Raw genomic sequence first — 25709 nt, 5'->3', positions numbered from 1 at the left:
TATAGTTATAAATAAATAAATAATAATTTTAATCAATACGAACTGAAGGGTTAATATTGTGGGGATCAGCACCACCCCGCCGTGACGGATTGAAACGGGAGAAAATGAAAAATGATTATGAAAATAAAATACAAAGTACAGTAGGACAAATAGAGACTCAAGTGTACAGTACAGTACAGTATTTCACTGCTGTTCTGACGGCCGCTGCATCCTGACTCTGCTCTGTAGTGTGTTTTTTGGAGAGAAGAACATAGTTATCGGTAGTTGTTGTCGCTCTTTTTTCTTCTGGCCCAAAAGATCCTTATAAACCGACATGCCGTTATTGACACATATTTGGGAGAAGGCGCGAAGAGACTGTCTAGCCCATCAGAATGCAGAACACAATTCATGATGCAAATCCATGAAGCAGCGAGACCGTGAAAAGTGAACCGTGTTATAGCGAGGGTTCACTGTATTTTGCAAATTGATGAATCTGTCAATTATTTTTTCTGTTAATCGATTAATAATCGGATAGCCAAAGGTTCCTTAAAGAAGATTTTTTACAAATTTAAATCTGGTGAAACTAAAACGTTTACATTTGAGGAGTTCTGGACAGAGCATATTGACGAACAAATTTAGTTTTAACATTAATTGCAATATTTTTGTATACTGTATATATATATATTTTTAGTTATTTAATTTCGATATAATTATTGCTTTAAGTGTGTTGCTCTGTCATCTAAAGACGTATTTTACAGTCTTTATATTCCAGTTAACGATTATTCGATTACTAAATTAGTTGATTATTTCAATAATTGATTATACAATTAACTGTTTCAGCCCTAAAATAGTCCTTAACTAACTTCCAAAATGAGAGAAAAGAATAATCTGCTTAAAAAAGTTTATTCCTCTTTTAAATGTTTGTAGATTAGCAGATGTGTGGCCACCATTGGTGTCAATACATCACCTGTTAGAGCTGCTCTACCTGCTTTTAGCGATATTGGGACTTCGTTCTGGTCTTGTTGAAGTGCATGTTTTACTGGATCCTTATCGCTTAAAGCTCTGGTAGTTTATCTCTAAATGTTTTTATAGGAAACATTCATGGTCCTGTTTGAACTTTTCTTTTTTTCCTTCCCTCCTCCAGGGTGTACTGACATTACATTTATGTATACACCATGGCCTGTCCAGGTACTTCACTTGCAGCATCCAAGTTATTTTGCATGCCAAAAATTAACATTATTAGTTAAATTAATGTAAGTTATGTCTGCTGATGACTTCAGAGTAAAGATAAAACAACAAAATACAAGCCAATCTCCTTGTATGTATCATGTTGAAGTGCTTTATGGGTAGAAACTATCTTAATTTTGATATGTTTCATAAATATATATTTTTTTCTGTATTTGATCTGTTGATCATTTATTCCTATATCTGCTTGGATTTTTGTCTCGGTGCATTGTTTTGTTATACAGCAAACAGGGATTATTTACTTCTATGAAGTGTATTAAAGTGCTGTTGGTACACATTGAAACACAGACTCATAGGATCCAGAGGCTTTTTGTTCTATCAATAATCTCCACGTTGAACGAGCAGCTGTGCTGCTGCTGTGACCGAAATAGTCCAGGCTGTTCCTGTAAGTGTGCCCTGTCAGATATCCTCTGTTCTGCTCCCGCTGCATGTGAACTCTGCTGTAATTAAGGCTAGTTTGGGTGCCTTTGTGCCTCTGTGTGGCTGGAAGTAGGTCACTAGCACAGACTGCAGATTCAGGCGCATTGAATACAGGTTGTCCTCTTGGGAGATGCATACTTTGTCTTGTTTTTTTAAGTTGTTATTTAAATACCTTCTTATTTTAGGGCAATACATCTCTTCTGCAGTTATTCACTCGCCGCATACTCAGCACACCTTCAGATCCCCTTTATTCCACACTATAACTTCCCACTGTGTCTGTGGATAATATTGATATTAATAGCAGACCAGATCAAAGATTTTGAACTCATTATCTCTCGTCGGTTTTCATCCGTATTGAGTGTTTATTGACGGGATCTGTGCATGTTGTTTTCCACAGCCTCGTTCAGATTTGTTCCAATTTTTGTTTCCAAGTGGCTGCACGCGTGCTTCCCATGTGAGGAGCTTTAGGGCAGTGACGCAAACAACACAGAGAGAGACAGAGGGGGGAGAAACTGGAGAGGAAATGTTGAGTTGAAATTCTGACTCTTAAGTTTGTCATCCAGAGTAATAAAGTGATTCCTCTCCTAAGTGATGCTTGAGATGTTAACCTTACAGTGGCTTATATTTTTGTCTCGTCATGCAGCATCTTCTGGCTCTATGTGTCTCTATCTTTCCATTCTGACTGACTTTGTTATCAAGGGGGAACCTCACAGCCCAGCCCCAGATGTATATGCAGCAGGGTTTTCCACACAGATATGTGTTATTTAGAGCGACCAAAGAAGCTGATACTTCTGAAAATCCCAACTGTCTAAACTTTATAAACAGGCTTTGATGGTTTTTTGGAGACAAATACAAAATGAATACAGGTCTTAATAATGTATAGCAAGATTGAACCCCTTAAATGTACTTTAGAGAACATCTCAGTTTTACACAAATGTCTTGTCTCCATTTGTTTGACTAATAACAGCTATATATAGTTTGGCATTTCTCCTGTCATTTGTCGCTATCTTGATGTACTTCTTGTCAGGATACGAATTTTGGATTATCTCTAAATGATACATTTGAATTAATCATGTCTTAAAACTTTTTTAAAAAGTGTTAATTTTCCTATTCTTTATTTTTATTAAATTTTTTCCCTTTCCATTTTTCCCATCAGTGAAATAACAAATTCAAAGAATATATTTAAATGTTTTAACTTTACAGAACAGTATTTGGTATTGTTGGGTTATGGTTGCTGTAGTAGGCTGTCAGAGTCATACACTTACCTAAGACTGTAAAGAAATCCTTACTTTCATCATTATCATGATATACCACAAAATATTATGTTAGGATTTTACGACATTTTACGCCAGCCCAAGTTTAAAACCAGAACTTTAATGATCAAATGGCCCATTTCTTTTAGGTCTGACCTGCTTACGCAAAGACATCATCTAGTGACAGGAAATTACTGGTCTTCAGCTCGATCAGCTCTGATGATTGTACCAGGTGGTCAGAAATTGCACAATCGGATCATGTTGTGATCAGTGAATATAACATCATGCAACACCAACGTGTCATACTAACAGCACTTGTTTGTGTAAAGATTTGCAAAGAGAAGATTTTACGTTAGAGGAGACACAAAAAGCTGTAAGAAGAGATTTAAAAGAATATTTAATTTCCTACAGCAGATGGAGACGGGGCTGTGAGAGAGAGAGAGAGCAAGACTTTCATATGATAACAGGAAGGCTTAATGTGTTGTATCTAAGTATAAGAGTTATAATTTGAGCTTTTTAATCTCCATAATTTAACTGGTCAGATTGAAAATTGGGATTGATAGCAGCCTTATGGAACTATGAGTTGATATAAAACAATAAACACAGTTAAAAATGTGTCTAATGTGATTTTTTTCCCCTTTAGATTAGTCAAACAGTTTTACAGTGATTGTTCTTACACACACAGCATCCTTCTAGTCTAAATAACTGACAGGCCACAGCAGAAAGACTAGAAAAAGATATATTTCAAAAACGCTGTTATATCTCCTGCCTTATTGTTCTTAAAAAAATTAAACTCTTTTTTTGTGTTATTTTATTGTTCTTTAACAATAAAATATAATAAATCAGAATTAACCTAAATCTGTAAATTGGTCAATAGAATCAGACCGGTTCATGTCCAGATCATTCTGGTTGATATGAAAAGCATACAAACTCATTTTATCCAACTTTGATTCCATTTTATTAAAGCTACAGTGTGTAATAATTACAGGGATATACAGTCAGAAATGTAATATATTATACATAACTATGTTATTTATCATCATCTACGAGCTCAGCCTCTTAACCTTAATATTTGCGTTGCCTTAGAATTCGTTATTTATAATTACATAGGAGCGGGTCTCGCAGCCATGGAGGCAGACATCTTTGCACTACGGCAGCGCAGAGCCAACAAACTAGCGATTGCGAGATCGCCCATTACGCTCGAAAGTAACTACGGCAAGTTGAGAGAGATGAACTGAGACGGTACTGAACACACAGACTAATGAAATACTATCTGTAAAATTATCTAAGTAAACAAACCTCATCACTTGAGAAGGTAGGCGATGCGGACGTCGTGAAAGACATTTTGTCCCGTAACACTCGCCGTACTGTTGGGGGGGAGAAGCGGTGGGGGGGAGATGTTCATGTTGCTGTGTCTGCAGTCTGGACGTTAGATGTCGCTGAAAATTACACACTGTAGCTTTAATTAAATGTAAAAAAAAAAAAAAAGTGACCTAAAAACCACAATAAAACATAAGGATTACTAGAATGTCCAAACAATATATTCCTAATACTGATACACAGATCTCCAAATTTTAACGGATTGATTAACCAGTGATCAGCTAATCTAATTATAGAAACAAATATAATACTGTTTTTAACCTTAGTACAACAGCCTTAAAAATGGGTGAATATTATTTGGTTCATAAATAGTATGCTTTTGATTGTGGATTAAAGAAAATGTTTTTATAAAGGAACCTGGGAAATTCATGATTTATTTTATGCTCAGGGTCCTGCTTGCATGTATTAATTTAAACAAACTCAAAAACAGCAGGAAGGCCTCAGATAAAAAGAAGAGATCTATTATGCTTGATCAAAGCGCTGTATGGTCGATGTACCTTTAATCTCTGAACCTTTTATGATTCTTTTTTTATTTGAGGTTTAAAAAAGCTGCAATTCTTTACTTTTTTAGACTGTGAAAAACTGTTTCACTCATCTGATTTCTGTCAGATTTCAATCCCTCACTGACTAACATGAATCAGTGCTTATTATATAATTGAATCAGTGAACAGAATTTGCAAATTATGACTCCATCATAATTTGTCTGAAAAACAGTTATTTTATTTTAAATATATTTTTTCCATTCAAACTCCCTGTTTATAGGCTTGTTGGTGAGAAATGGTGAGGTTCACGACCATTGCATGCTGAGTTGCCTCAAAATTCCTGCAGGAATTGAAATAAAACCGATATAACTTCTGAAGAAAGTGTCTCTTGTTGTTCCCACTTATAGCTTATGGATGAGAACACTCGGGTCGGGTCTCGTCTTGTGGCCTTATGCAAATTAGTTTCCTGGCAAAATTAAGCTCAGGTAGATTTGCCAGTTTTACAAATGCTGCATATCAGTCAGTACAAAAACTAAATGGCCCTTTAGTTTAATCATATATAATCAACATGTCTATTATGAGACGCAGTCCTACAAAAACTTAAGAAAAGAAAAAGAACATCATAGGTCCTTCCTTGTTTGCCTCTCTGTTGCAGTTTTGTCTTATCTCAATCACTAGACTTTGGACAATAAAGTCAATGCCTGTTTGTCAGACTTTAAGAACAATATAAGTGCCTTTAATCTGTTCTGCGGCTTCTTGTTCAATATTTTAGATCCATTAGGTGAAAGGTGTCTCTAAGCAACCAGGGACAAAGAAAGATATATTGTAACTGGGTATTTTATTATTATTTTTCTTCTTATATAAGACTATAGCTGGAAGTCCTGCAGATCTGGACCTGCTAACAATGCTATAATAACTGTGTTTGATGACCTAGAAACACACACTATCCTGGAACTTATATAATGCCTTCATTACCAATAAGAAAGTTGCTTGCAGTCACTGGTATAAAAGGATTTAGTCAACCGCTTGCAAGTTATAGATCAGTAGCTTCGAAATGAAAGGGTGAATGCAATTATGACAGCCTATTTTACAAAGACACTCAGCCACAATCTTTTTTTTTTTTTTTTTTAAGTAAGTAAAGAGCAAAATGGATGCTGTGTCTCAGGTGGCGGAATTGTTCTGTAGGTGCAAATCCTTGTCAAGTCAGTACTGGAGTCTGAACACAGCCTGAGCAAACATTGAGTGGGGAATCAGCAGAACGTAAAAGGTTCAACAGCACCTCCATGTGGCAGCGGAACATAAAACAGTTTTTCTATTATATTTTTTTACTCCTCTAAGAGTACAGACTACCATGAGGAAAAACAAAGAAAGCTACCTTTTTAATTTGATTAAGACTGAATGGAACAGTTCTCTTGATCCTGATAGTTTGTAAAGTTCTCTATCTATCAGGGAGCAACCTGTCTGTGCTTTTGCTCTGCAGATGCTGGCAGCATAAGTGGCTGCAGTGATGGCCTCCTCCCCCTGCAGCCTGTCAGTGCATCTGTAATTGTGCCCCTCATCAGTGTTGGGCAGGATTAAGTTCATCATGGAATCAGTCATATTGATTTTAACATCACAGTAGATCAGTGATTCTCATGTCCCCAGCTGGTGTAACTTAGTTTAAGACACATTCATATTTTTGAAGTCGGCTTGAAGCTGCATTTTTTTTTTTGCATATCTCCCACTAGAGATTTAGGTGACGCTCAGGTTTACTTATAAACTTATAAATTACTCATAAACTCACTTGATGTGGTTCGGTTTTGATCTAAGTGCTCTTCTCTGTCTTTGCAGCTTTTCAGGGAAGTTAGAATAATGAAACTACTGAATCATCCTAATATAGGTGAGTAAACATCCTGCAGCCTGATGAATCTGGATTAACCAGTTAAAGCAAGACTGCAGGACAAAACTAAACTCTGTAACTCACTAAAAAAAGATTAGATCTAACAAATTTCTATTTTTCTTTTCCAGATTTTCTTTTTCCTGAATTGGCTCTTTCTGGGTCTTAGAGTCTTTATTAATGTTAATGATCTAATTTCTATTTGAGATATAGAAAACATCCATATTCGGAAAGGTCTATATACTGTCGCATCTTAAATTTGAACAAATATACCTTCCGAAAATGTCTTTAGGGAAAGCACGTATGGTATTTCAGTCTTTGCTGGGTGCTCTGACAAAACTACAACACCCAGATATTTATTCTCTTATTCTAGAAATTCTGAAATGAATTTTTGTCGATATAATTGATGTTTATCAGTAAGAATCATAGTTTTAATGCTATCTGATTTCATTGTTTTTTTTTTTTGTATTTAACACAGGTATTTGGTGTAATTGTTAGACAGATAAAAAGGTCTTGAGGTGATAGAGTTAACCAAATGAGGCTTGCAGAAACTCTAAATACATAGCTTGATAGCCCAATTCCAAACTTCTTTCAACTTTATTTTGAATTTTTGACTCTTTCCTTTTTTCTGCAGTAAAACTGTTTGAGGTAATTGAAACAGACAAGACACTTTATCTGGTGATGGAGTATGCCAGTGGAGGTGAGTCATGCCTTAATGTATCTTCATTAACTGGGCCACAATGTATACGTCTATAAGGAAAATGAAAAAAGAATCATTAAAAATATATAATGTTAGGAGAAAACCAAAGATAAATGCTTCAATGCTAAGATCATATAACATCCAATCATTATTTGGTGTTTACTTCTTTTGCAGGAGAAGTATTTGACTACCTTGTGGCTCATGGCAGGATGAAGGAGAAGGAGGCCAGGGCCAAGTTTAGGCAGGTGAGTCACCAGTGTTGCAGTGCTTTAGGCACCGTTGCTTTATTGTTTTGCAGAGAAAGGCTGCATACACCAAAATCTCGCTTTGTCACAGCCTGCAGAGGGAAGGTGGAACACCTCTACTTCCTTTGAAAAGCCTACAGGTGCTGGTCATAAAATTAGAATATCATGAAAAAGTAGATTGATTTCAGTAATTCCATTTAAAAAGTGAAACTTGTATATTATATTCATACATTACATACAAACTCATATATTTCAGATGTTTATTTTGTTTAATTTTGATGATTACAAATGACAACAAATGAAAATCTCAAATTCATCATATCAGAAAATGAGAATATTACTGAAGACCAATAAAAACAAAGGATTTATAGAAATGTTGGCCAACTGAAAAGTATGAACATGAAAAGTATGAGCATGTACAGCACTCAGTATTTAGTTGGGCCTCCTTTGGCCTGTATTACTGCAGCAATGCGGCGTGGCATGGAGTCGATCAGTCTGTGGCACTGCTCAGGTGTTATGATGGCCCAGGTTGCTCTAATAGTGGCTTTTAGCTCTTCTGAATTGTTGGGTCTGGTGTATTGCATCTTCTTCTTCACAATACCCCATAGATTTTCTATGGGGTTAAGGTCAGGAGAGTTTGCTGGCCAATTAAGAACAGGGATACCATGGTCCTTCAACCAGGTACTGGTAGCTTTGGCACTGTGTGCAGGTGCCAAGTCCTGTTGGAAAATGAAATCTGCATCTCCAAAAAGTTGGTCAGCTGCAGGAAGCATGAAGTGCTCTAAAACTTCCTGGTATGTGGCTGCGTTGACCCTGGACCTCAGAAAACACAATGGACCAACACCAGCAGATGACATGGCACCCCAAACCATCACTGACTGTGGAAACTTTACACTGGACTTCAAGCAACGTGGATGAAGTGCCTCTCTTCTTTTCCTCCAGACTCTGGGACCTTGATTTCCAAAGGAAATGCAAAATTTACTTTCATCAGAGAACATGACTTTGGACCACTCACCAGCAGTCCAGTCCTGTTTCTCTTTAGCCCAGGCAAGACGCTTCTGACGCTGTCTGTGGTTCAAGAGTGGCTTGACACAAGGAATGCGACAGCAGAAACCCATGTCTTTCATACGTCTGTGTGTGGTGGTTCTTGAAGCACTCACTCCAGCTGCAGTCCACTCTTTGTGAATCTCCCCCACATTTTTGAATGGGTTTTGTTTCACAATCCTCTCCAGGGTGCGGTTATCTCTCTTGCTTGTACACTTTTTTCGACCACATCTTTTCCTTCCCTTCGCCTCTCTATTAATGTGCTTGGACACTGAGCTCTGTGAACAGCCAGCCTCTTTAGCGATGACCTTTTGTGTCTTGCCCTCCTTGTGCAAGGTGTCGATGGTCGTCTTTTGGACAACTGTCAAGTCAGCAGTCTTCCCCATGATTGTGTAGCCTATAGAACTAGACTGAAAGACCATTTAAAGGCTTTTGCAGGTGGTTTGAGTTAATTAGCTGATTAGAGTGTGGCACCAGGGGCCATCAATTTTGAACCTTTTCACAATATTCTAATTTTCTGATATGATGAATTTGAGATTTTCATTTGTTGTCATTTGTAATCATCAAAATTAAACAAAATAAACATCTGAAATATATGAGTTTGTATGTAATGTATGAATATAATAAGTCTGGGAGTAAACAGGTCAGCGTGGGTAAAAAGTGTGGGATTATGCAAGGGTAGAAAAACTGACCCATATATGGAGGCCATAGTCCTCGACACAATCATCCTGGGTTCAATCCTGACTCTACTCCCAAAAAAAAGGCGACTGCTCCAGCAAAAAACATGAAAAGGTCATGTCATTACAGATGAGGCTGAAGTTTTGCTTTTTTTTTTTTTTTTTTTTTTTTTTTTTTTTTTTTTTTTTTTACCATGCAGTTGTTTTTTGTTATATAAAAAGTCAGAAGCAATTTCTTTGATAAAGAAAGTTGAAAGAAAATGAATTACTCTTGCCTTTATGCATTTGATCAGTGGGCATATATCCTGTAGAAGGGAAATAAAACTATTCTCGTCTTGCCTGGGCTAAAGAGAAAAAGGACTGGACTGCTGGTGAGTGGTCCAAAGTCATGTTCTCTGATGAAAGTAAATTTTGCATTTCCTTTGGAAATCAAGGTCCCAGAGTCTGGAGGAAAAGAAGAGAGGCACTTCATCCACGTTGCTTGAAGTCCAGTGTAAAGTTTCCACAGTCAGTGATGGTTTGGGGTGCCATGTCATCTGCTGGTGTTGGTCCATTGTGTTTTCTGAGGTCCAGGGTCAACGCAGCCACATACCAGGAAGTTTTAGAGCACTTCATGCTTCCTGCAGCTGACCAACTTTTTGGAGATGCAGATTTCATTTTCCAACAGGACTTGGCACCTGCACACAGTGCCAAAGCTACCAGTACCTGGTTGAAGGACCATGGTATCCCTCTTCTTAATTGGCCAGCAAACTCTCCTGACCTTAACCCCATAGAAAATCTATGGGGTATTATGAAGAAGAAGATGCAATACACCAGACCCAACAATTCAGAAGAGCTAAAAGCCACTATTAGAGCAACCTGGGCCATCATAACACCTGAGCAGTGCCACAGACTGATCGACTCCATGCCACGCCGCATTGCTGCAGTAATACAGGCCAAAGGAGGCCCAACTAAATACTGAGTGCTGTACATGCTCATACTTTTCATGTTCATACTTTTCAGTTGGCCAACATTTCTATAAATCCTTTGTTTTTATTGGTCTTCAGTAATATTCTCATTTTCTGATATGATGAATTTGAGATTTTCATTTGTTGTCATTTGTAATCATCAAAATTAAACAAAATAAACATCTGAAATATATGAGTTTGTATGTAATGTATGAATATAATATACAAGTTTCACTTTTTAAATGGAATTACTGAAATCAATCTACTTTTTCATGATATTCTAATTTTATGACCAGCACCTGTACATCCCTGTTGTCTCTGCTGACCCCTAATGGTGCCTCATGTGCAGCAATATTCCGTTAGTTTTTCTATGTCATGGCTGCTTTTAGTACAGCTATCTGTTCCCTGTAAAAAAAAACAAAAAACATCAGATTATTGTTTGTATTGGTAACAGTTGTGTTTTGATTAACTTATTCTGTTTGTTATAAAATGCATGAGAGGTTGATTGCATAAGCATTTTTCTGCATATTCCGTATATTCTGGAATTTGACAGTGAACTCTCTTATACTCATGAACTGTCACTGGATAAATCACTAGATAAATCTGGATTTTGCATAAAACATGCTTTATTTCAGGAACCAATCATTTGATGGATGTTACAGGCATGCCTCCATTCTAGAACTCATTACTATTCGGTTTTATTTTTATAATAGAATTTGCAAAATAAACACTTTTATTTTCTTTAAGCTAGTATGAACATCTTAACAGCTGTACTATTCAAATACTATTGAAATTTTGCACTAGTGATGTCATAAAATTAGAAACTAAACAAAATGAAAACAATTATAGTAGTTATTGAAACTTGGAAGCAGGTGACATTTTATTAAGGGAATTATTATTGACCTCCTGTGTGATATAGTTTTATGTTTTTAATGCTAAGTTAAGGTTACCAGATTTCTGAAATCCAATCTGGGGACATTTCCAGCTCGTAGATAAAACTAAATACATATAATCAAAATTAAAATAGGAAACAGGGATATCCATACATCCATTTTTACATATTTATTAATATTTAAACAGCTAAAAAGAATTTACCTCTCCTATATCCTAAGATTAATAAAATTAATCAATCTATACTGTTTAATAGTGCCATCTGGTCATTCAGTTTTCTCTGTCTTCTTCACTCTCCATATTTTATTTCTAGCTGACTTTGGCCTGCTCTTTGTTTTAATCTTCTAAGTAGATTTTTTTTCTTCCTTCTTTTCAAATGTTCTTTCCATCAATGTTCCTATTTCCTCTGCCCTCATTCATTCCTCTTACTGTCAGTCTTCTAATCTTCTTCCTCTCCTCTTCTATCAATCTTACACTGATCTTAAACAGAGATATAATACAATCAAAATCCCTTCCAAACACATATAATTTTTATCATACCTTTTATGATTATTGTGATGATGGTGGTTGTTATTATTATTGTTATCTCACCTGATTAAATATTAAAAAGGCTAATCACCACAATATTTGGAGCTGCAATTAAAAACAACCTGAGAAATGAACATTAAACAGGTGGTTATCTCTTTCTACATCATTTTCAGATCATGCAGATCTTGTCTCATTCGGTTTTCCTTTTACTGCCTCTCATTTTGTATAATCAGGAACTTTCACATATCCAAACTTGAGTGGTAGAAAACTAGACCCTGAGCCTGGGAGTCTATCACAACCATAAAACAGCAGAACAACTTATAACTCTACTTAAAATTACTATCTTAAGATATAAAATAAAGCCGGGCATACGCCGAGCGATATTTTTAATCGTTGCACACAGCTACAGCTCACACTGTATGACGAAAGTTCACACTGTGCGACCCGACGCTCTGATGCGATCTACCTGCTCACACTGTACGTCTAAAAACCACCTCCGACTCGACTCTGCAGTGAGATGGCGCTACTAGGAATTGTCTATCAGGAAGCCAAACGAGTAGAGGAGGAATAGGAAGTTCACTATAGAGAAACGTGCTGCCTTGGCAATTTCTGTAATTTTGTGTGCTGAACAAAGACTTGGATGAGCAAATGTGGCTATTACAGTCTGTCAATTCTACAGAAAGAACTCTATTACACTCAGACCCTCGCCATGCTTCTGTGCTTTTGTCTGAGAGGAAGAAGAAGAAGAATCCTTGTTTGCGCACTGAGTGATTTGCCCACAATAGCCAACTGAATTTCAAACATGTTTGCTTTTCTCCTGGCCTCACGATTCCTGATCGGGAGGTGGTTCTGAGTGGCTGATCGACCCTCGTTACCCCCTGTAAACTACACGATGCACGATCAGGCTGAAAGTCGGCACAATTTAAAAATTCTCGCACGACTGGAAAATCGGCCGAAAAGGGCAAAAAATTGTACAGTGTATGCTCGGCTTAAAGGTCACCGATCAGTTCCAAAAAAGATCTTTAGACGAACCCTTGCTGATCGCTGGGGAACAACCACACCAGAATAGAGCTTTACAAGGAGTTTTCATTCATTCTGTTTAATTTTATGCCAGCTGCAGCCAATGGTTTGTCTTACTTTTTGTTGATTAGCTTGGTTTATTCATTGGCATATATTTTAGTCCATTATCAGATCACGAGAGCTGCTTTGTGTTGTATTCCAAAACATTGAATGCTACAGTAGAAATCTGCATATCGAAGATCATGGTGCTAAATTGCTCGTTTAAATAACATCTGAAATGTTGAAAAATACAGAATGGAAAACATTATTGGTCTAAGAATATACAGGAAAGTGCAATATTTTTGGGATACTTCTATGCACTCTATAGATAGTTAAAACAAACTGGTATCTATTTCAAAATCAAACTAAAAAGATGTTTGGTGCTAATAGAAATACTCAGAGAGAAAATATGGAAATATATATATATATATATATATATATATATATTTTTTTTTTTTTTTTAAGATCAGCTTTAATGTAAATTGAAAAGATATAGCTGTGCCATGTCAGCCTCCCCCTACATGAGGAACGGTAAAAAGGGCCTATCCTTCTGCATTAACACACACTGAGAAATAGGACAACAGAAACAGAGAAGGAGGAGGTGAAATGGAGCGCTCCCTTTGTATCAGCAGGAATTTTACAGGTTTGTCTATAATGCTTGTCTGTGTTTCAGATTGTGTCTGCAGTGCAGTATTGCCATCAGAGGAGGATAGTGCACAGGGATCTAAAGGTAAGGATTTAATTTATCACCAAGTTAATGTGTCACATCTTCTGCTCAAATCTTAGAAAAGCTTTATTTATAGTTATGTTTTAATTTTTTTTTTGACGTTGTTGTTTTTAGAGTTCTAACTTCTATTCTTCCCTCAGGCGGAGAACTTATTATTGGATGCAGATATGAACATTAAGATAGCTGACTTCGGCTTCAGCAATGAGTTCACGGTCGGCAGTAAACTGGACACTTTCTGTGGCTCCCCGCCGTATGCAGCTCCTGAACTCTTTCAGGGAAAAAAGTATGATGGTCCTGAAGTAGACGTGTGGAGTCTTGGTGTCATCCTCTACACACTGGTTAGCGGATCACTACCCTTTGATGGACAGAACCTAAAGGTGGGCCTTTTTTTCCTGGAAAGCACTGCTACCTCCATAAATAAATCCTAGTAGCTTAAAAAGCTTGAAAATAAAAATAAAAATTCCCAGGGAATAAAAAAAACATATTACCACTGTAGACTTTACTTTATCTTAATTCAGCTCTATTGAAGCAGATCCTAACATATGCATTATTAAAAAAAGAAAATAGTCAAGGAATACATTAAAATTAGGAAGATCACAAATACTTTTGACAAATGTTCAGATTTAGGGGGAATCTTGAGACATTTCAATCATTTATATATTATTTTCATTTAAAGATTCATTAAAATATACTATATGCTTTATAAAGAAAATATTTCTATTTTAGTTGGTTAAGACCTTATTTATACACTAGATTATTATTTACCTTAACAGACTTTAATTCCAGATCAAGATAAATATCTAGATATCTCAGCTTTATTATTTCATATTCATATATAAAATGTTTAAAAATAAAGGTATTTAATGTATTTAAACTTGTATTGTTTTATATAGACAGGTGGTTCATTAAGCGTTTTGTTTGATTATACTTGATTTTTTTTTTATATTAACTTTACTGTTTAGATTTAATGTTTGTGTTTATTTTTTGATTGCGTGAGATCTAAAAATGATTACCTGACTGTTCGTAACAGAAGAAGCAATGATATGTGACTGTATATCTATCTGAAATATGGCTTAAATATATCTACAGTATCTTTAATATATAAGTTCCTTTCGGTGTCTACTTTAAATATCAGTAACATAATCCCCCTGGATCAATGATCTCTCTTTGCCTGGTGTGCAGGAACTTAGGGAGCGGGTTTTACGGGGAAAGTACCGGATTCCCTTCTACATGTCCACAGACTGTGAAAACCTGCTGAAGAAACTTCTGGTGCTCAACCCCGTCAAACGAGGCAGTTTAGAGGTATTGTCATTGGTTTCCTCTCATAGTTCCTGTTTTTTTGTTGTCATTAATAACTAATATTATAAATTTGTTTTTCTAATTGTAGTGTAGAGTGCAATATTTTTTAATGATCTCCTTTTCTTTTTTAGCAAATCATGAAAGACCACTGGATGAATGTGGGTCACGATGATGAAGAGCTGAAACCCTACATTGAGCCAGAGTCTGATTTGAATGATACGTCCAGAATAGGTGTGTTTTGCTGTACGTAGATGCCGTTTATTATTGTTTTTAACTGTTCAGATTCAGATCCTTCACTTTTCTCCTTTTCGTCCAATCAGAGCTCATGGTGACCATGGGTTTCCCTAAAGAAGAGATCACTGACTCACTACAAAATCAGAAGTACGACGACGTTATGGCTACATACCTGCTGCTTGGGCGAAAAGCTCCTGAGGTGTGTTTTAAAAAAAATATTTATTCTTTTTACCTTTTCTGCATCCTTTTGAGTGGCATTCAGAATATATTATGACTAAAAGCCCCTCATTGCTCTTCTCTTATGCTGCAGTTTGAGGGCAGTGAGCCGCTGGCCAACAGCGTCCTGGGCCAGCGTCAGCGGCCAACCAGCGACATCAACAACAGCTCCAGCGTTTCCCCTGCCCATCCCAAGGTCACACGCAGCATCTCGGCCAATCAGAAGCAGCGTCGCTACAGTGATCATGGTGGGGATGATGATGGTGGTGGTGGTAGTGGTGTCGTAGAGAAGCCAAGTAAAGTAACCTCTTACATCCCGGGTCTGAGAGTGCTACAGACTGCGTGTTGTGTAGGAGGAGGTTACCCTGAGTCACTGATTACATGACGAAGGATTGACGGTTCAACTCTTGAGAAGGGCAGAAGAGGAATGATACTTCACACAATGTTTAGAAATGCAACAATGTCTAAACATCTTTGTTTTTGTTTACAACAACAAAGATGTCAATGTCAAATTCAGATTAAAAGAAGACAGAAATCATAAGAGATTGGTTTCAAAGCAATTTCAATTCCATTATTGGCGTACTCAAAGTTCAAATCAGTGACTCAGCTTGAATACCTTTCTGGTTGCCAGGCAGTTTCCTCCTAAGTCATGTGGAGCCATTGTTTGTGGCGCCATCTTGTGGCAGGCTGCTTCTCTGCAGCTCTGGAGCGGAACCTCAAAGCATGAGGAGGAACAGCAGCTCTGCTTCATACTTGCTTACCTTGGCTTCTGTAGCTGTTAAAAATCCAAAGTATTGTCGTCTTGTGCCATACCTGAAAAATGTGATCCTGTTTAAATCCTGGCTTTGAGTGGCTTTGCTTAATGCCCTTGTATTAAAAGGCCTTGTCCCTGCCTGTGGTTGTCAAAAAATGTTAAATGTTGAAAGCCTTTTTTTTAGGAGGTCCTGTTTAAAATATATTTACATATGTGTTCCTTTCAGTGGGACCTTCAGTGCCTCCGGCCGTGTCATATTCGAAGCGCAGTCAGGCTCTGAGTGTGGAAAGTGACCACAGAGAGGAGTGGGACGGAGCACGCCGGCTCGAGCTCAGCACCTCCAAAGGAGATGTTCCTGCTTCTCCCCTCGGGGTGCAGGAGAGGAAGAAAGCTTCAAGTGCTGTGGGGGTGAGGAAGTAAATTGACTGCAGTTAGACTGCAGTGAGATTGTTGTTTTTCTTAGTAGGACTGTAAGATGTGATGTTATTTGTAAAGATTGCCTTTTGCACTTTTATTATTCACTGACGTGGCTGGAATATCTTTGTTATAAGTTATCTAGTCCTACTTTTATTCATCAAAACTAAGAAAACAAGTGTTTTGCTGCCTTTACCATAATCACATGGGGCTGCGAATAAACTATTTTAATTATCTGTTGTTTCTGACATTAGAGCAGGATGTAATGGTTTTATCACTACTTTATATAGTCACATAGGTTCTATTAATTATATCTGGAGTTTGTTAGTCTGGGAGTAAACAGGTTAGCGTGGGTAAAAAGTGTGGGATTATGCCAGGGTAGAAAAACTGACCCATATATGGAGGCCTTAGTCCTTGAAGGGCGTAGGAATATGTTTACTATTGGGGGGGACACATGTCGGAAATCTGAGATTCGTATTCAACAGAAACATATCTTAAGTATGCTACTTAAAAAAAAGGCTATTTAATCTTTTACTTTATTCCTTTATAAATGTGTCTTGCAAAAATAATGCATTTAAAATTTACATAATGCATTTGTTCATAAGATGTGAGCATATCACCAAACAAAATGACTGGAGTCTTTTATTAAGCAAAGGGAGGTGTCTTTCAAGGGCTTCAACCCTTAGCATATTTAGTGTCTGCATCACACTAGAAAATCAAATATTTCAGTTTGATTAAAAACAATTCACTAAGCCACACATGTGCAAAGTTTGATATGTTTTATTTTGTCAAACTTGCAATAATGGTCAAAAATGAATTTATATAGGTTGACTGACAGAGGGAGCTGACAGTGTGTTGAAGAATTATGGACAGGGTGCTTTGAAGCATCTGGTTCAAAAACGCATTCTAAACCTTTGGTAGAAATCCATCCATCCTTCCATTTTCTGTACACCCTGTCCCTTAGTGGGGTCGGGAGGTGCTGGTGCGGGGTACACCCTAGACAGGTCGCCAGTCTGTCAAGACCTTTGGTAGAAATGGCGCCTTTAATTCCAGTTTGCAGTACAGAACAGAGAAAACTACAGAGTTGTCAATGTTGTGTTAATCTGTTTATCGTCTAAAAAGAGGAGCCAGCAGTTTATTTGAGGAAATAAAGGTGCAGAAGTTAATTAGTTGGTTAATTAGTGGTTGTGCAGTGGACTGCTGCACAACCAATGCGACCGCCGCTGCTAAGAATTAAAATTAATTCTCCCTGTGGTTTTAACTAACGATCAGGAGCGCGGCAGGTATAACATCTGTCAATTTTGGCGAATCAAAACCACGCAAAAAATAAAAAAATCCTCGTTAAACGCACACCCAGATCGGGCTAATTTCAACACAAGTTGTGTTAGGTGACTGTAACTCACACTGACGTTTCTCTTTTTTAAAAAATCTGAGTAAGTCCTACTGCTGTTTCAGCCTTTTAGTTGGTGGTGGCATTGTACTGAAATGAGATATATAAAAAAAAATAACATTTTGGCTAGCGTAGCAAACGTCTAGAGAAAGTTAGCAGTTAAATATTGGATGAGTGATCATCCCAAGACTACGGAAGAGGATTAGGGCCACTGAAAAAAAAAAAAAAAGTTAAGTGATTTTTAAATTTCCTTTCAGTTTAATACGGGAAAAAGGTCAGAATTCAGACTTTAATCTCAGAATTTTGGATCTTAATGTAGATGGTCACCATGAAGGAAGAGATGTGGAGCACTCAGCTTCACTGACAAAGATGTGAGTTGTTTGAGGTGGCCAGTGACACATTGGTGGAAAATGACGGAATTAGGCAACTTTTTACGTGCCCGTGGGGTCCCCTCATTAATGGAGGAGCAGAAGAGAGCTAGTCTCTAAAACAGACATGGCTATGGCTGGATGCTAACATGTTTGTTTTTAAACATACTTTTGTTATATTACATTTGTGTTGTGTTTTCCAAATAATGTAGAAAATGGATGGCGGGTTTACCTTTTATGAGCAGGACAGGAAGCAGAGAAGTGTAGCATTACCTCCAACTAGTTAAACTCATAATTATGAAGTTATTCAACAAATTCCTCAAGTAAAAAAGTGCAACTTTTATTTTTTATTTCTTTTTGTTGTTTTTTTTTAACCAGATTTGTTGATTAATTTCAAAATTATGTATTCCTTCCAAATTTCCAAATCTGAAGAATTTTTTAAACCAATATCTACATTATTTAACATTTAGTTTATGTTTTAGCAGTACTTCCTGTTATATTTCTTTATACGTATATTTTACATTTTCTTGCACAGCAAGCTCAGCAGATTTGAAATTGTGTGCTTGTGTAAACACTAGTCAATCTTTACTCTAAACATATATTCTGATTATTTTTTAGTTAGACCTACTTGTTTTTATGTATCTGTATAAGTACCCCCCGAAAAAAAATAAAAACACTGTAAATTGATTAGAAATATTAATCATCTGTCAGATTTCTGAGAAAAAAGTCAGAATTCTGAGATTAAAGTCAGAATTCTGAGAAAAAAGTCAGAAGAAAAAAGTCAGAATTCTGAGATTAAAGTCAGAATTCTGAGAAAAAAGTCAGAAGAAAAAAGTCAGAATTCTGAGAAAAGTCAGAATTCTGACTTTTTTCCCCATGTTAAACTAAAAAAAAAATGTAAAAATCAGTTAACTTTTTTTCCCCAGTGGCCCTAATCCTCTTCCGTACAAGACTAAGATGACTAAACCAAAAAGATTCAGTTTCTATATATGAAAGTGAACTAAAAACAAAACGTTATAAATGGGCAATATTCATAGCAGCATCCCGACAGACTATTTTACCTCTTTCACAAGTTTCTGATTTCTGTGTCGCCGTTTCCCTCCCTGCTGACTGAGTGCTCAAACACTCAGCAGTTCAGAGAGGGGAGGGGGAGTACAGTGACGTAACGCTATGCTGCGCCTTCAAAATAAAAGCACGCTAGTTAAAAAAATGTCAAAATCTAATATTTTGCGGTACAATTTTTGGGGGGGACATATCCACCTGGCTTTTATATTGGGGGGGACATGTCCCCCCCGTCCCCCCCGCTTCCTACGCCGCTGCTTGACACAATCATCCTGGGTTCAATCCTGACTCTACTCACAAAAAAAAGGCAACTGCTCCAGCAAAAACATGAAAAGGTCATGTCATCACAGATGAGGCTGAATTTTAGCTTTTGTTTTTTTTATTTATTTTACCATGCAGTTGTTTTTTGTTATATAAAAAGTCAGAAGCAATTTCTTTGAGAAAGAAAGTTGAAAGAAAATGAATTACTCTTGCCTTTATGCATTTGATCAGTGGGCATATATCCTGTAGAAGGGAAATAAAACTATTCTCTCTTTTCCTTTTTGCCAACAGACCAATGGTTCAATGACTCGCAGAAACACGTATGTCTGCGAACGATCCTCCACCGATCGCTATTCAGCCATCCCCAACGGCAAAGACAGCAGGTTAACCAAACATGGGATTATTTAGCCCTTTTTAGCACATTTCTAGCTATACTTCATATTGTTTGCTCTTTTTATTCACTATAATACTCAGATTAGTCCGCACCTGTTCATGCCCTCTGCTTTCTATCCTCAGTTTAACAGAGGTGTCAGGAAGCACCACCTCCACGCCACTGAGTTCTACGCGACCCCGTCACACCAAGTCCATGTCTGCGTCAGGGCACCCTTCAAAAAGCACGCTGCCCCCCATTGATGACAATACGGAGCTGAAAGCCAGGTGAGCGGTTCCTGAACATCTGCACTGCCAGAGGCTGATGCAAGAAACTCCAAAATATTTCAATTATTAATGACTGCTTATGTCGCAGCTCCTCCCCACGCGATCCGTCCACCTCTCCATCTGTGCACAGTATTAGCACCCCTGAGAAGAATCGTTTCCCCCGCGGCACATCCAGCCGCAGCACTTTTCATGGAGCTCAGCTCAGAGACCGCCGCAGTGCTACGTACAACGGCCCCCCGGCGTCACCCACACTATCCCACGACACGGGGGCTCTCGCACAGCAACGCAGAGGGACGTCCACGGGAATAATCAGCAAAATCACCTCAAAGTTTGTCCGCAGGTCAGTGAAGTGTAATAACTGATATTTTGTAATCAAACCGAGTTGAACCAAGAAATCAGCTGATTATCACACAGTTTTAGTTTGAAAGGCCTCGACCAATAGCAGGCTGGTTAAGCAATGAACAAGCCATGTCTTTAGTTGGTTAGGAAACCTTATGCCAGTGGTAGTAACTTACGCTTACAGAAAAGAAGCTGCTGTGGAAGCTGTTACTGGGGGAATAAGACTGAAAATTAACCATTTTCAGTGTTGTTAAGATGTTAAAAACGAAGTCAAAGTAGCTCATACAGGAAGGAGAGAGGTAAACTACGTATAGATAATAGGAAGGCCAAACAGATTTTCTCTTTGAGCTCTCAGTTTCTGTTTGTCTTGGTATTCTTATTAGAAAACAATGATTGAGAAAAGTGATTTGAGAAATATCTTCTTGCTTTGATTATTTACAAACCTAGACCCTTGATCATTGATTCCCAAAGTTGGGGCCCTTTATCAACGAGTATGGGGGTCTTTAGATCCAATTCAGAAAATTAAACTAACTAATAAATGTGTTTAAAAATACTTGGACACAACTAACCACCTTGTTAGTTGATTCTCATATTATTAAACCAATGATTGATTATTTGTAGAGGCGTTCATGTACTCAGCGAATAGTTTGGGGTCATAACTCGACTCTTGTGGGTCAGAAACTGAAACGGTTTCAGCTACATGCCAATAACAAACTGCTATTGAAAAAGTTGCGTTTGATCAGACATTTTTAGACCCAGTTATTTCCTAATGGCCTGCTAAAACATTTCCTGTTGCATTTAAACATTACAAAACATATTAGGTATAAGGAGAGCTGGGAACCATGGTCCTGCATATGTATTATCCGGTGATCTTTACCCCAATCTAAGCAGCTGTTTGCCACATGATATTCCAACTATTTAAGAAATACTATATAATGCCATATATATTTAGAAGCCTTTGCTAAATTTGAAAAATCTTTGATGTCTGGTCGAAAGGAATGCTAAGAAACGATGTTTGCAGTTATTATACTTTCATTTATTATGGTTGTTAAAGAGAAATAACAATGGTTTAAAAACAATGTTACCAACAACAATGATGGGGAAAAAAGCCAAAGGGTTCTGATTGGTGCATCTTTAAAGAAAAGCCTCGATGGGTACTTCTGCCGCTGTCTCTTCAGTCTACTGAACCTCTTACTGAAAGTGTCACTTTTAAGCTGCCCCTTGCTTGTAGATTACAGCTTTCTCTCCTTTTTCTCCCTGCATAGAGCAATGTCTTTCAGGTCAACCCGGAGGTAGGAGAACCTAACGCTTGCTGCATATTGCCCCCTCCTCCTCCCTCCCATCTACAACTATAACTCAGAAAAACACCCCTTTTTGCCCACGATGACCCATGTTTTTAACTTCTACTTGCGCACCACATCCTCGCCTACTGACACCTCTGTTATGCTGTGTATTTCCACTCCTTGTGTCCTCCTTCTTAAGGCCCAAACTTCACCGGTCTCCAGTCTTGTCTCTAGTAAAGCCACTAGCTGTGTACGGTTGTCGTTGCGAGCTGTCCTCTCCTTACTCTCCCCCGTCTTTATTCAGAGCTTCAGACAAATGGTTGCATTAACAGAAATGGAGCTGTGTAGACATGCAAGCACTTTTCCTCCCTTTACATGTCAGTGGAGATTAAGGAAAGGTGTGTTACAACAGATGGGATGTACTTATGGTTTATGCCAGCTTTACTGATGAAAGGTCACCACAGTGTGTGCTGAGCTCTGACACCCAGGAGCCTGGATTCTTTCCTGGCATGATGCCCGACACCCTCGTCTGTGTTCAGTTATGATTGAGCTGGTTTTTGGCAGTTGGTTGGTTGGTGGGTGGGTGAGTTTGGGGGTTGATGTTGGCATTAGCTCAGCTATAACGAGTCAATTTTGGGTTTATTTCAGGGTGCCTAGTGAGGGCGAGGCCAGTGCCAGGACTGAAACACCAAGGTGAGAATTAAACTGAGGTGCTCACACCACGGTAGGGATTTAATGCTCTCAAACTTTTGTGTGATGATTTTTGTTTGCAAATTTTAATGCTGCTTCCAGAATGATCACAGTTTTAATTGGATGTTGTGAATAGTTGATAAAAGTACTAGCTGTTTTTGTTGCATTGAAATTCGGACGATCTGGTTTACTCAGTTTTTTTAAGAGATGCACTTTATTATTCTATCTTTTTAAGCATTTAAAAATTGTTTTCTTAGAATGAGACTGAGAGAAATTGTACAAAACTTTTAAATAACTTGCAGGTTTTTAAAGGTACTATTTTAAACATAGTGATTTTAATTTCACGGAGTTGCTAAGGGTTATAGACCCGCATGCTTTGACAAAAACTATTTCCCCTGGCTGCTAAAAATATTCAAAGTCCGACACTTCTAGAGTATTTTATTTGGGTGTATCTTTTTAATTCATTTGTGTAGAGTTTGTCGGGGTGCTTTTTGTTATTGGATTTGCAAATCTGAAAAATTCAATTTAACGCCTGCAAAATATTGTCATAAAGGAATTGGCTCAAGCATACCTTTCCCCTAGCTATTCACTTGGTTTCTATAGTGGAGAGTAAACTGCAGGGCTGCTCTTATGAGTTCTGAAATCTTAAGACTAAAAAAAAGGAAAGAGCATTTGCATTTATTATACATATTTTTTCAATTATAATTTAATGACTCTAAATCAGAACAAGGTTGAAAACCAACACAGATGAAATGAAATCAACTACTGCAGACTAAAATTGACTAAAATACATTGACTCTTGATCAGGTTCTGTCTAAAAGGTTATTGAAACTTTAAAACATTGCATTGATAGGTCAAAAACACAAAGAAAAGTGTCGAAAATGAACTGCAGTTGTAGAAAGTGATTGTATTTTATATTTTTTTAAGAAGGGCATCTACACTCTGCAGCTGACATCCATCTGTGAATCCCTTATGAAAATTACCCCCAGATAAATTGAGTAGGATATAGATTAGGAGAACATGCAGGGTGGCTATCACATAGTTCTGTAACTTTCAAAAAAGCGAATATCTGCTTTCCTTACTAAGGAGCTGGTTACACAGAGAGCTTGTTAGTATTTCTGGCTGTCTTGCAATACATTAAAAACCTCTCTGCTGCAATGCTGGTAACATTTCATGAAATCCGACAAGCTGCTTTGCAAACTAAACATCTAACTTACTTGGCATTCAACGCTGGTGGCTGCTAAATGAGGTAGAGGACTCTCCGTGTCATTTCCTTCTGCATGTCGGAAGGGCAAAAAAAACTTAAAGGAAACTTCAAAGGATCAAAAAATAACTTAATTTAAGACTGTATGTTTGCCTGGTTGTGTGAATATCCCACCTTTTTCTTTTTTCTTTTTCACTACCTTCTTTTTGCATCTTCATCTATGGGGAAAAACAAGTTTTATTTGCATTTTAACCAACGATCAAGCCTTCCTTTCACAGATAGTCTGTATCTCAATCCTGAAATAATTAGGATTATTAATTTAATTCTACCTATATAATGGGTTCTTCCAGGAGTGCGTCTGGTGACTCCAAGGAGGATGCCGGTCGGGACTCCAAGCCCCGCTCGCTCCGTTTCACCTGGAGCATGAAGACCACTTCCTCTATGGATCCCGCTGACATGATGCGAGAGATCCGTAAAGTCCTGGACGCCAACAGCTGCGACTACGAGCAGCGTGAGCGCTTCCTACTGTTCTGCGTCCATGGCGATGCGCGCCAGGACAATCTGGTCCAGTGGGAGATGGAGGTGTGTAAGCTGCCCCGCCTTTCGCTCAACGGCGTGCGCTTCAAGAGGATATCAGGCACGTCCATCGCCTTTAAGAACATCGCCTGCAAAATTGCAAATGAGCTCAAACTGTGACGGCAGATGGAACACCGCGCGAGCCTTTCGGGTGAGCTGTGGTAACGCTCTACTCCCATCACTGGATTAGTGTTGACTCACAGGAAGAAATCAGCACTGAATTCCCACAACCCCACCGCGCAGAATCGAGGCGGATTCGGCTGGTTAAAGTGCAGCACTGGCCTTGAATGTACTGTACAGGGTAGGGTGACTAAATCCGATAGCAAAAACTAACTAACTCCCTGGCTGTTGTTTTTTTTTCTCTTTTCTCCTCTCTTCTCCGTACCTCTTCCCCATCAGCCTGCTGCTCCATGTCAAAGGAAGCAGTCATGTATCAAATGCAGTATGCAACCGAAGATGACCATCCGGCAATAAGTTTTCACTCTGTTTTTCTAAATACTTCTAAAATCTGCTCTCCTCGCTGAATAACCATTCAATTACTGTAAGCTAAAGTAACCGCTTTTCCACCTATGTTAAGGCAGTATATAGATCAGGCTGGAGCTCATACTTAAAATATGTAAAAAGAGAATTGTACTGTATGCATAACATCTGCAGGTACTGTACTGTATATTGATTTTTAGTTCTGTACAGAATTTTATTGTTAATACTCTCCTTTTTTCCATGGGATTTAGTTATTTCATTTAATTCAAACAATTTGTTTCTTTGAGCATTCCTCTTTATGTCTGAAATTATTTTATTCTTTTTGTTTTCCTTGTTTTCAGTTTTATTTAAAGAGGACTAAATTATTTTGTGGATCACAGAGGGATGCAATATTCCCTTGCCTTTTTACATTTTTTTTTTTTTTTTGCCTATGGAGAAAAACAAAACAAACAAACAAAAAAACACTAAGTTGCACCACACAAACTTGAGTTGTAAGTTCAGTTAAGGCTGAAGACGTGATCACTTTATTTTCTCCCTGCAGTACGAGCCCTGCTGCAGTTGCACAAGTATTCCAGGGTGATCTGTATGAACATGAGTGTACACCTCTTGTTTCGTTCATGTTAGTTTGATAGTCTCCGGTTACGAAGACGCAGTTTAAACTGGTTTGCTTTAGGACGCAATATGTTGGACGTCTCTATCCAAAGGATTGGTGATGCACGAGAAGCCGGATGACTGAAACTTTACTGTGGAGCCTTTCTAAAGAGCCAGATTTATACTTGCTGCAAGTGTGATTGTGCAGGTACTTGTGTATCTCTTTACATTTTTTTTTTTTTTATTCAGTTGTATTTATTCCATTACGTTGTAATGTGCTGCTTTGTAGATTTGAGGCGTGCACTTTGTCGGAGAAGATTAAAAGAATTTTATTTGTTTGTATTTAATTTCTTGTAGTTTTTTTTTTATTTAAACTTCACAAATCTCAAAAGGTGGACAGACATTATCTGCAGTCTCTATTCAGAATGTAAGCTTAGT

The 25709-nt window shown here is 37.7% G+C and overlaps 1 protein-coding gene across 6 annotated transcripts in view; it reads left to right on the top strand.

Moving 5' to 3' along the window:
- Positions 1-25618, top strand: part of mark1 (MAP/microtubule affinity-regulating kinase 1) — a 53668-nt gene extending 28050 nt beyond the window's left edge. Inside the window, exons 4-19 of one of the 6 annotated variants that reach the window (XM_038292913.1) lie at positions 6590-6638; positions 7270-7335; positions 7510-7580; positions 13400-13456; positions 13594-13830; positions 14636-14755; positions 14884-14983; positions 15073-15185; positions 15297-15498; positions 16183-16364; positions 19743-19834; positions 19968-20108; positions 20197-20448; positions 21713-21739; positions 22379-22423; positions 23975-25618. In XM_038292913.1, the coding sequence (XP_038148841.1) occupies positions 6590-6638; positions 7270-7335; positions 7510-7580; positions 13400-13456; positions 13594-13830; positions 14636-14755; positions 14884-14983; positions 15073-15185; positions 15297-15498; positions 16183-16364; positions 19743-19834; positions 19968-20108; positions 20197-20448; positions 21713-21739; positions 22379-22423; positions 23975-24320 (2100 nt within the window). In that variant the 3' untranslated portion in view covers positions 24321-25618. The remainder of the gene's footprint in view (positions 1-6589; positions 6639-7269; positions 7336-7509; positions 7581-13399; positions 13457-13593; positions 13831-14635; positions 14756-14883; positions 14984-15072; positions 15186-15296; positions 15499-16182; positions 16365-19742; positions 19835-19967; positions 20109-20196; positions 20449-21712; positions 21740-22378; positions 22424-23974) is intronic. The other 5 variants (XM_038292915.1, XM_038292914.1, XM_038292917.1 and 2 more) reach the window with 5 other exon arrangements.
- Positions 25619-25709: the final 91 nt, after the last annotated feature.

Source organism: Cyprinodon tularosa, unplaced genomic scaffold, assembly GCF_016077235.1.
Source record: "Cyprinodon tularosa strain WSP-4 unplaced genomic scaffold, ASM1607723v1 ctg32, whole genome shotgun sequence".
Classification (NCBI taxonomy): Eukaryota; Metazoa; Chordata; class Actinopteri; order Cyprinodontiformes; family Cyprinodontidae; genus Cyprinodon; species Cyprinodon tularosa.
Note: the sequence above shows the minus strand (reverse complement) of the source record. Positions and strands in the feature narration are given on the sequence as shown.